A 10,704-nucleotide genomic window follows, 5' to 3' on the forward strand; every position below is an offset into this window, starting at 1 on the left:
GCAGATTTCTGCCTTCGCCATCTCTGTGAAATTTGAATCGACCGCCAGGCAGCATCTCGCGGGCGGTTCACGAGATGGCGCAAGCTCACCTAAAGCGCGCAGTTTGAACGTGAGGTATAGGAACGCAGCTAGAGAGACCTAAACGTCTGCGTCCACATCCCTTAGTCTAGTCTAGTCTAGCCTAGTACTGCCTTCGTCCAGAAAAGTGGTGTCGTCGTTCGGAAAAGTGGCGTCTTAGCAAAACCAGAGTCCTTCAATAAAACGAATCACTACGGACTTGCCGCAGCACTACGCCAAGGAGAAATTCTGCGAGTGAAACTAAGCTTAACGCAGCCATAAGGACAAAATACAAGTTTGTTTTATTCGAAAGATTTCGTGTTTTATAGTGTCCCCAGGGCTTGTCCGGATGCAAACGACGTTGTACTCACTGAGAAATTAATCAACTTATGTCGAAATTTTGATTTTCCCGCTAAATGGTGTGTTTTCGTGGTCCGCAATGACATCACAAGAACCGACCGCTCTGCAGCTGACTGGAAAGCCTTGTTTACCGTTATTCAACCTTGATGGCGCCACCATACCATGGCAAGCCGTTTTCCGCCTCTGGTTTGTTTTTGACCGTATTTGAACCCGGCTTGGTTTTGTTCACGGAGAAAATAATCGTTTCGTGAAACAGAGTGCTCGCTCGACAAATATGATACACCGTTGCTTGCGTCAATCGGCAAGTGTCGTCTAAAACTACCCCAAAGCCCCGCAGTCCTGTGCAGCTAAACCAAGCATAGTTCGCAAAGTACCAACAGCAGTACGCATCGGTACTTCTATGTTGACATGTGCTTTCGTAACTTCCCCTGCCGGTCCCACCATTCTTGCTGCTTTAAAAAAAATTCCCCCGCATTTCCCCGAAGGGGAGTATGAGGAAGTGCGAAGCACGGGGTGATGCTATGAGGGGGAGTTTGTTGAAGTTTGGTGGCATTTTGCCCGTTAGTTACATTAACACCTCCTCGTGATCACGTTCGGCTTAACACGCCTCGTTTGTCCCTCTGCGGAAATCTTGGTGAATTAACGTGTATGTTCGAGAGATGTTCGAGAGGGAATGTAATCACGCACACACACACACACACACACACACACGCAAAGTAAAGTGAAACGACAGTATTTATTTCAGCACTTGTTTGTGTTGTCGTTGTATGCGACGGTCATTACGACCGCCTTGTGGTCGCTAAAGTGGACCGTTAAGGGTTGTTGCACACGCAGTTATAAAGCCGCTATAACGCCGCTGAGTCGCCAGCGCACGCCGCTGACGACGTAGTTTGAATGCGTTAAAGATATAAGGCGCGTTACTAACACTGATATCAGCGTCGCGTCCTGTAACACGGCGTTCTACTTCTGGGATGAGCTGCAGTGCTCCTTCAACACGCGCTGGAGAATCACTTGGACAAATCTGAAGTTCCTAGACGCGGCCTCGGAACGCCCGCTCCTTCGCGACTGTGTCCACGTAATAGGGCTCCACTCGCTATGGAGGGCGAGAGTCGACGCCGTCGAATGTACTGAACGCCCCCGACCGGCGTGGCGACACTTCGTCCAAAAGACACAATGGGCAATTGCCGCCCTCGACGGGGATGAGGCAGACTCCGAGCTACGCGACGCACTGGATCGGGGAACGCGAGCACTCATGGATTTCAAGTCACAACAGCAGAGGAGATGGGACGCAATTTGAGGGCAAGCCCCGGGTAACGCTGGTGCCCAGTTATACCAAGAAATGGCTTTACCCAAGAGCTCTATTTTCTCCCTTCCCTCTATCCCGTTCACTTCAAACTTTGTGCAATGACACAGTAGCCCTGTTGGCAATCTCTCTTGCTTAAGTTTCACAAACGCTCTGTGACTTCGCGGGCAATACTCCCCGATTGGCTTACAGTTACTTGGCAGAGCATTCTGACCCTCTCTTTGCATGATAGCCGATCGCCTCACTTTTATGTTTAAGTGAAGCCATGTTCTGATGTGCTCGGAAACCACTGTAATCACTGCATACGGCTCTGTATATATTTGTAAATAAAGTTATTGTTACAAAAAAAAAAAAATCGCGTCCGTGGCTTAGTCGGTAGAGCGTCGCGCTGCGGCCGCAAAGTCCTCGGATCGAAACCTGGCTCCGGATGCTGTTTTTTTTTTATATAGTGTAGTGGCCTGGCTGGCGCGCCGAGAGAGGGTGTTGCGAGCTGGAGAGTAGTAAAGGGGCTTTAGGAGAGTAGGCGAGGGGGGAGAGGAGGCGCTATGCGAGCGCCCTCACGCGTCGGAAATCCGGCGCCGTTGCTAGGCACGGTAGCTAGCTCCGTTGCTAGGCTGCGGACGGAGGACGGCGGTGGAAGCAGGAGTAGTCCCGACTAAGAAGTGCTTCGCACTTAAAAGAATGCGCCCTAAATTTAAGTTCGTTCGGCAAGCGTATAAGATCTGCCTAATTTGTGTTTGCTTTTGCCGGCCTCCGCCAATCTCAGAGCTGGCTGGTATGGCATCATAGGTTCTGATGCTAGTAATGAGCTAGTGGGTCGCATGGCCTTCCCCTTTTTGCCTAATTGTACAGCTTATGTGAGCGAAGCTTACGTTAAAAAGCGGCGTCAGTATGTTTCCAACGAGGTAATCTATATTTTGAATGAACCAAACTTGTGTTTCGTCTTCATGGCTCCTTTAAGGGTATAAATATAGCCAGTGTGTCAACTTGCGTGTTTCGCTACATCATACACAAAGCGACATCACCCAGTGAAAAGTGATGCTCACGCATCTTCACATTATAAGAGAGATCTTAGATGCGCGATTAGACCCGCCGCGGTGGCTCAGTGGCTAAGGCGTTGTGCTGCTGAGCAAGAGGTCGCGGGTTCGATTCCCGACCGCGGCTGCCGCTTTTCTGATGGAGGCGAAAGCAAAAACGCCTGTGTGTTCGAGATTTCGGCGCACGTTAAAGATCCCCAGGTGGTCAAAATTAATCCGGAGCTCTCCACGCGCACCTCATCGCCTGCGTTGCGTCGGCACGTTAAACCCTACAATCAATCATATGCGCGCTTAGTTTTGCGTCCCCGGGGACATGTACATCCGTAAATGATGCACATAAAACGAATAGCGATAGCATGTACTTAAGCAATTTCCAGAAAAATGAAAATAACCTGTTTGCAAAATTGGGGTTTCTGTAGCCAGCGCTAACATTGCTGAAATTTTATCTTAGTTTTTGTCTAATAAAAACATTCATTGACCGACCGACAGACCAACCGGTCGGTTGGTCTGTCGGTCGGTCGGTCGGTCTTTCTTTTTTTAAGTGCTCTTCTCTAAGTCGTTCTTACCGGACTTATCTAAGTGGCCTCTGTCATTGCATGAGAAGCAATGAAATCTCCATGTATTCATATCGTTCGACAGGTTTCACAGTCGGTTAAAAAATATATCGTATTAGGGCTCCTGCAAACTATTCAGTAACCAACAAGATGCGCGAAATGCGAGCAGCCAGTGAAGCTACGCAAAACGCTAGCGAGGCCGGGAAAAGTTGCATAAACACTACTGCGCACAAATGCAGTCAGCTGTGTCGTGGCGAGACCTGTCTAATAAAAAGTTGCGGAACAGTTTACCTCTGTGCTGTGGTAATTTGGTTCTTGTACACGCAGAAACTCATAGGCGACATCACCACAACTCTTGCCGATGGCAGCGTGGCGCTCGCTACAAGAATGAGTGATGCTGTCGAAAAGGTTAGTGTATTTTGTCTGGCCCGTTTTGTAAGTTGAAAAATACATAATAAACTCGTTTTTTTTTTCAGGGCTACAGAAGCGTAGTGAGGAGAAAGGTCCTCCGGCTTGAAGCAGCTCTATCTGGCGTCAGGACCAATGTAAACTTCATTCATTATTTCTATATACTTTTGAGAGATATCTTTGCACCGTCGTCTAAGTGTGCGCGCGATTGGGAAGGGATAAGAAATTACGCGTCCATTAATACACTTCAGCGGGTAAACAGCAAATATTTCTAGATCGTGTCACACAAAAATATTACGGCGTTTCCTTCAGGCCTCATAAAATGCGCTTTTTTTCACCCCCGTCATGCTTGTGGTGAAACAAACAAACAAAAAATAAAATAAGCGAAATGCTAAAAGTCACACGTGATTTCGATAAAACAAGCCAAACAGCCTCAACTGATGTTACGCTACGACCAAAAGAAATACACAGGGCCAATTGGCACGTGAAAGTTAAAACTGGGACGTAACGGAAACAGGCCCAGGTTGAAACTGACCAAGGTCTGATCTGCATAAAAAATAAAGTACGAACAGCTGGTGATAACCGTGATACATTCGAGGGCACTGCTCTCCACGAACTGGTAAATTATACCGTATTTACTCGATTCTAAGCCCCCATTTTTTCCGCGATTGCGATGTCCAAATTGAGGGGGTGCTTACATCTGAAAAAACCAAATTCCCCCCGCCATTTTTTTTTTCGCGGCCGTACCTGGAAGAGGCTGGGTGTAAGGCATAATGTTTTATTTGGCAAACATTAAAGAGAAAAATATGTACAGACAGAGAACGCATCGCTTACGTCTGATACTCAGTCACCTTCACTACGATTCGAGCCCGTTGGGTATCTGGGGCCGCCGCTCTCATTATCCACCAGCAGGTCGTCTTCTGTTCTGTTGAAGTGGTTTCTAATTGAAAACTTCACAGCGGCCACGAAGTGAAGTCGGGCCCGCTTCCACGCGTCTGACATCCACCTTGCGATGGTTGCTTGCTTATATTCGCATGTGAACGTTTTTTCGTATTTTTTTCCCGAAAGTAGGGGAGGGTGCTTAGAATCGCAAAAATACGGTACCTGTATAAGCTCCGCGAAAGAGTGCCGTAAGTCTGCTTGATTCAACGGACTTTGTCCGGCTATATGACAAAATGATCAGGGTTGAGCGCAGGAATACCACCTTCCCAGCTAAGTGCACCACGGCTCAGGCTCTGCAAGGCAAGCCGACTCCGGTGCTCACATGATTCGTGCTCGTTCTTGGCATGCAGGTTATCGCAGCCCTTGGCCACTGCGATGAGCTGAAACAGGCGTACGATTCGGGAGTGTCCATCTTCTGCAACGTCATCCTGACCAACACGGTGAGCAAGTCCCTCAAGTTCAAATGCTCCGACCTTTATATATCGCGGTAACGTAACAGCCTGTCTATTTTGAAGCATTGAAAACGAAAGAGTGAGAACAGGCGTCTTTGTGCTGAGATCTTGCCTGCGTATTTCTCTAAAGCAGGTGTCGGCAATCTGCGGCCCCGGGGTAGTAGTATGCGGCCCCCAGCACGACGTCAGGACCCTCCCTCCCTTCCCTTTCCCTCCCCTGGTCACTTTCTATCTGAAAGCCGACAAGGCAGCTTTCACCAGAAATGGGGTTAGACGAGAACAAAGAAAGATCGCTTTCAGGTGGCATTGTCGCCCATTTTCACACTCACTTAGCCAGATGACGTCTTTATTTCCTTTTTCTGCACAGGTCCAAAACAGCCTCTCCCCCCCCCCCCCCTCCTCTCCCCCGATTTGCCGTCCGACCCCCGCCGCGTCGGTTCCATGCAACTCGGCCGTCCGCCTCCAAAGGCTGCCGACACAGCGACACCTGCTCTGAAACATCATTAGCGTGTGCCTGTTCGTGCTTCACGCAAACTTAGCGAGATCAGTTTTTTAATTGCTGCACGAGGTTTGTTTAGGGAGTCGAGGATATGCTGTGTACAAATGCTTTCATAGTGCTTATCATCTCTTAGGTGATGCTATCAGTCACATTGTACGCGGTGTTGAAGAATGCAGATATACTGAAAAATGTTCGTTTCCGCGACGATAATAGGTGACTTGCCTGTTGTGACCCCGAGAATGACCCCCATGGAGGTGAAAGGGTACAAATTTATGTACACCGTCTGAAGCCTGTTCTTTAAGCGGCCGCTACAGAGTTGCCTAAAGGGGAGCCCTGTACAGAAGCGTCATTGAGTCCCGCACTTTAACGGACTTTAACGGTCGCCGCACCTGCGATACCGCGTCCCCTATAGCAATTGTATTCACTGGCGAGGCGCGCATGCAGGCAACCACGTAGAACAGACTGTTGGGCAAGTTGGTGCATGTTTGGTAACTCTTAGAGCGCGATTTAACAAGGAAGACAGAAAGAAGACAAACACAAGCGCTTGTGTTTGTCTTCTTTCTGTCGTCCTTATTAAATCGCGCTCTAACTGTTATCAAATAGGCAATCCTTTGAGTGCGTCCGTGGAACCTTTTCTTTCCTCCATGGTCCGTGGCCTCCGAGATCGGCTGCCGGCGGCGCGCCGTTAACCGTTAGAACGGCGCGCCGCCGTAGCCATCGCGGAGGCCACGGTGCGTCGTTACTGGTTACGTCGGACTCCGCGAGATGACGCTACTCGTCCGTCCTAAATTTGTGTTGGACGTTCCAAAGTCTACGCCACCGAACGCAAAGTAACGTCTTGAGTCCAATGTGAGTGCGATTAATAACATCTCTGTTGACACGACCGTTGAGAATTGGGTTGAAACGGAGCAGTCGACGCACGCGGGTGTTTTTTCTTTTCTTCGGTGTGCGGGCGCAGTGGCACAAGCTGCGCCATGTCCGTGGCCGTTTCCAGTGTTGCCAAATGAAGAAATTGACAGCTAAACTTTTCAATGGATACCACCTATACGCCACGCGTGCTGAAGAGCAAAACGCCTCGGCTCAGTGGCCTTCCCGGACATCAGACGCGCATTTTTCTCGCAGAACGGATTCTGGGTGGCCCTGGTTGCCATTTCGCTGCTGGTGACCTGCGCCTCGTTCACGTCGATGCGGCTCTCAAAGAACTGTCTCAAGATGACCCGGCCAGAGTTCAACACGCCCGGAGACGACGATCCGGTGGAGCTGTCTGCCAAACAAAGCAGCAACGAGTGAGCGCCTTCGTGGTTAAGTCTAAAGGCAGGCTGTAATAAAACATGCATGCATTACAGTCATCACAAGTGTTAGCAACAACAAAGAATCAGCTGCCAAGCTATGAACAGTACGGTAGCCACAGGGGCGTCATATATGCGCCTGTATGGTAATACCAGGCACTATCGCAAGCTGCAACTCTGCGAGTACGCTGGCACCCGATTCTTTGTTGTTGCTAACCCTTGTAATGACTGTACATCTTACTTCTTGCGATGGAAATGCAGTAGACTCACGACAATTCAAACTCGAAGGAGCAAGGATTTTGTTTAAATTATCAGATGTTTAAATTATCAGAAGTTGTCGTAAATATGACTCGGGGCAACATATCAACTTGTGTTCTAAAGAAACATTCACATATATTTAGTAATACAATATTCACGCACAATACTGAAGTACTATTCACACTTTGAAAAAAAAATCACGTTTGTTGGCTGCTTCGTATTTGCATGAGAGTACAAAATAAGAAAACGCAGCCAGTTTATTTCGAGAGTTTTCTGCACTTGTCAAGAACTTGCGGATGCAGATAATCGGCTTTATTTGTGACTGTTAGTGATATAAGGATGCAGATGTGCAGCTAGAAGCGGCAAATGCAGCAAGGACAAGCAAAAAGTACGAATTAGCCGAATTTACGCAATGTAGCAGTTCAAACTAACCAGTTTTCAAATACGTTGAAAACATAGCGGACCAACCAAAATTTTGAAATTTGCTTGAATTGGCCGAAAGTTTCAATTATCAGAGTTTGAATTATGGCGAGTCTACTGTACATTCAGCAGAATGTATTACCATGCAAGAAGCAACTGTATGTATACGTGGAATGAGAGATTTGGCGTAGCTGATGTTCGCAGAACAAATATAGCGCGTACTTGCAGAGGTGGATTGGCCGAGGCTTGGTGAAATTCCTGATTCCTGATTCCTGATAACTTAAACGAATCAGTTGCAACTATTCAAGATTTCTATTCATTCAGTCAATGAGTGAATATGTCATTCCTTGAACAAGTGAATCATGTCGTCAAGTACCACGTTACTGAAACATAACGACGAAGTAGGGATTACTCAGAGAAAGATTGGTCAAGGCTGCTGAAACGGCTGCTAAAACAAGTTACTTCAGTTAACAAATTTCAGTCAATCAACAATTTCAATTAACTATTCAGTGAATTTCGTTTGACGTACGTTGCAATAAACAACAACACAAAAATGACCTACTGATTAGAGGATATCGAACAAAATACAGAAAATCCGTGTATCGGTAATTTTTTATGAAGCTCGCAATAGTTTCTAACGGCTTCTATTTTCGCACTGATAAATGCACACTGGCGGCAGAAAAGAGGCGCTGAACGTGAAGGAAAAGTATACACGACACTATGAAGCGTGCGCGCGTATACTCTGAAGCCTCTAGCTCAGTGTATATACCCACAGTGTTACACACCCACTACATGTAAGCGGATAGGCAGCGCGCATAACAGAAAACTTCGTTGTTAACTGCGCAACACTAAAGACCCCTCGGGCGTGTTTCCGTTTATTTTTCTGGTACGCAGCATCGCCGAACCGCACGTGCAAGTTCACCAACCGGGTCAGGGCGGTGACTTCCAGAGCCCGCCTACACTAGGGAACGATCCGGACGTGACGGTGGTCAGAAGCGTCCACAGTGCCAGATTCTACGACGGAAGCGGTGAAATCGTGTCCGACTCTGCTTACCGCGCTTAACCCTCCCCCCTCCTCCTCCTCCTCCCGCATTCATACACCATCTTCACAAAGACGCACACCAAAAACATACATTGAAAGTGTTTCTTCCTGTGTACGCAAAGTGCCTTCAAAGCTGTGTCCAATAAAATAATCCTCCTTGCGTTAATTTACTGGCAACCTTAGGGAATTGTGACCGAGAGTGATAGGCCGCTTAATAGAACACAGCCGCATCTTCCAAGTTGGCCTGTAATCAACTCGCTTGGAAATTTATAAAAACGAAATATGGATCGGAGGGGAAGAGGCTGGTAACCTTGCGAGATTTCAACATCAACTTCAAATGAACTTCGACCTCACCGCCTGACTAAGTCAAACTGGTATGATGTCAGAGGCTCCAACCCATGGAACGAATCAAGATGGAGGTTTTGATTTCGAGATTAGGCGATGACCAGGGGTTGAGGCCTCTGTTAACGGGCCTTAATTCCGCTGACCGCCAATATCGTGTCAGCCGTCATTTATGAATTACCCCAACTATACCACGCACTTTTCCATCTCAGGGACTACTCTGTGCGCATGTGCCAGCCTTTGCCAGAGCAGCAGACTCGCTGCCGTTGAGCGCACGAGTATAGAAAGCGACGAGCATCATTTTCTTTAACTTAATGGAGGTACGCATGGTTATCACAAAGCTGAAGACCTTCTGAAGCCTCCTATCAACGCTTATCTGCATGCGAGCAAAAACGAGATATACATTTCTAAACAGCGATGAGTTAATACAGAAGTCGAGGAAGAGAATTCGAACAAGCGCTACTGGCAATTAGCGTAGTTATTGTAGTAATTGCTTTTTTTTCTCTTGATTGATTGTAGGGTTTAGCGCCAACACAATGCATGCAGGCGGTGAGGCGCGCCGTAGTGAAGGGCTCCGGATTATGTTTGACCAGATGTGTATCTTTAACGTGCGCCGAAATACTGCACACGCGGACCTTTTTGCTTTTCGCCTCCATCAGAAAAGCAGCCGCCGCGGCCGGGAATCAAACCCGCGTCCTCGTGCTCAGCAGCGCAACGCCCTAGCCCCTGAGCCACCTCGGCGGTTTCTTTTTCTTGCCAATGGCACGCCCACGCAGGCATGAAACAAATGGCAACTAACGTGTTGAGCGAAACAAGACCTCCGTTCCCTTAATAGATTATGCACCCTCTGTCCTGAAACACAAAACACACCTATGCATTATGGCAACTTAGATATGCTCTCTCTAACGATTTTTAACGCTTAGAGGCAATAAAAACTCGGACGAAAGGTAGGTGTGGTTTACCACATCGTTCTTGCTCGTCTCTCTTGGCGCTAAGCGTTGTTAATATTGTACGCGAACATTTTAAAGAGAAGGTTCTGCTAGTAAACAGGATCAAAGAAGGGGTCTTGTTTCAGCAAACGCGTTAGGAACAATTCAGCGTTGGCTCGGGTCCACTTCGGCGTATATTGCCACAACTGTAAGCACATCATCAAAGCCGACTTCGCCAGTCACTTCAGTGCCAGCTGCCGCTGTGAGCTGCTGAGGAGATCATCTGTCTTCATCATCATTAAACCAACAGCTGGGATCATCATCATCCCACCGGGGGAAGAAGACGATGTTTAGACTCGGACACGGCATCTTACTGAAATTCACCTTGTTTGGGTTCCTTGGGACTTTCTAGCAAAGATTGCACTCTCTGGGCATGTAGTAGACGTCGTTGAACCGACACCTTTAATAACCGCTGCTAGGTACGGGTGGTTGTTGAAACTTCAAGAACAGAAGAGTCAGTTTTGCTGTCTTTAAGATACCTTAATCATCTAAAACTCTTATGAAAATCTGAATGGTGCCCTCCGCGCAACTTAGAGGTTGTTATTACAGCCCTACGTTGTCGGGTACCCCGGCTATATAGGTACTTACACAGGTCTCGTCTGGCACCAACAGCTCTGTGCAGCTATTGTAGCGAAGACGAGTCTACTATCACTCGGGGATTCCGAAACGGCGTTCTGCCGCCGGATGTATGCTCTGCCCTCCTGCGCTTCATTGAAAATTCTAATAGATTCAATTTATCATTGCGATTAATT

At 47.8% G+C, this 10,704-nt stretch overlaps 1 protein-coding gene across 1 annotated transcript in view; it reads left to right on the top strand.

Moving 5' to 3' along the window:
• The window catches only part of LOC144173315 (uncharacterized), a 28,794-nt gene extending 20,042 nt beyond the window's left edge, over positions 1-8,752 (top strand). The window contains exons 10-14 of the mRNA XM_077701798.1: positions 3,639-3,719; positions 3,788-3,856; positions 5,012-5,101; positions 6,735-6,898; positions 8,474-8,752. Coding sequence (XP_077557924.1) covers positions 3,639-3,719; positions 3,788-3,856; positions 5,012-5,101; positions 6,735-6,898; positions 8,474-8,642 — 573 coding nt within the window. The 3' untranslated portion in view covers positions 8,643-8,752. The remainder of the gene's footprint in view (positions 1-3,638; positions 3,720-3,787; positions 3,857-5,011; positions 5,102-6,734; positions 6,899-8,473) is intronic.
• Positions 8,753-10,704: the final 1,952 nt, after the last annotated feature.

The sequence above is a fragment of the Haemaphysalis longicornis genome, unplaced genomic scaffold (genome assembly GCF_048455015.1).
Source record: "Haemaphysalis longicornis isolate Haplotype H1 unplaced genomic scaffold, Haemaphysalis longicornis Haplotype H1 scaffold_3, whole genome shotgun sequence".
Taxonomy (NCBI): Eukaryota; Metazoa; Arthropoda; class Arachnida; order Ixodida; family Ixodidae; genus Haemaphysalis; species Haemaphysalis longicornis.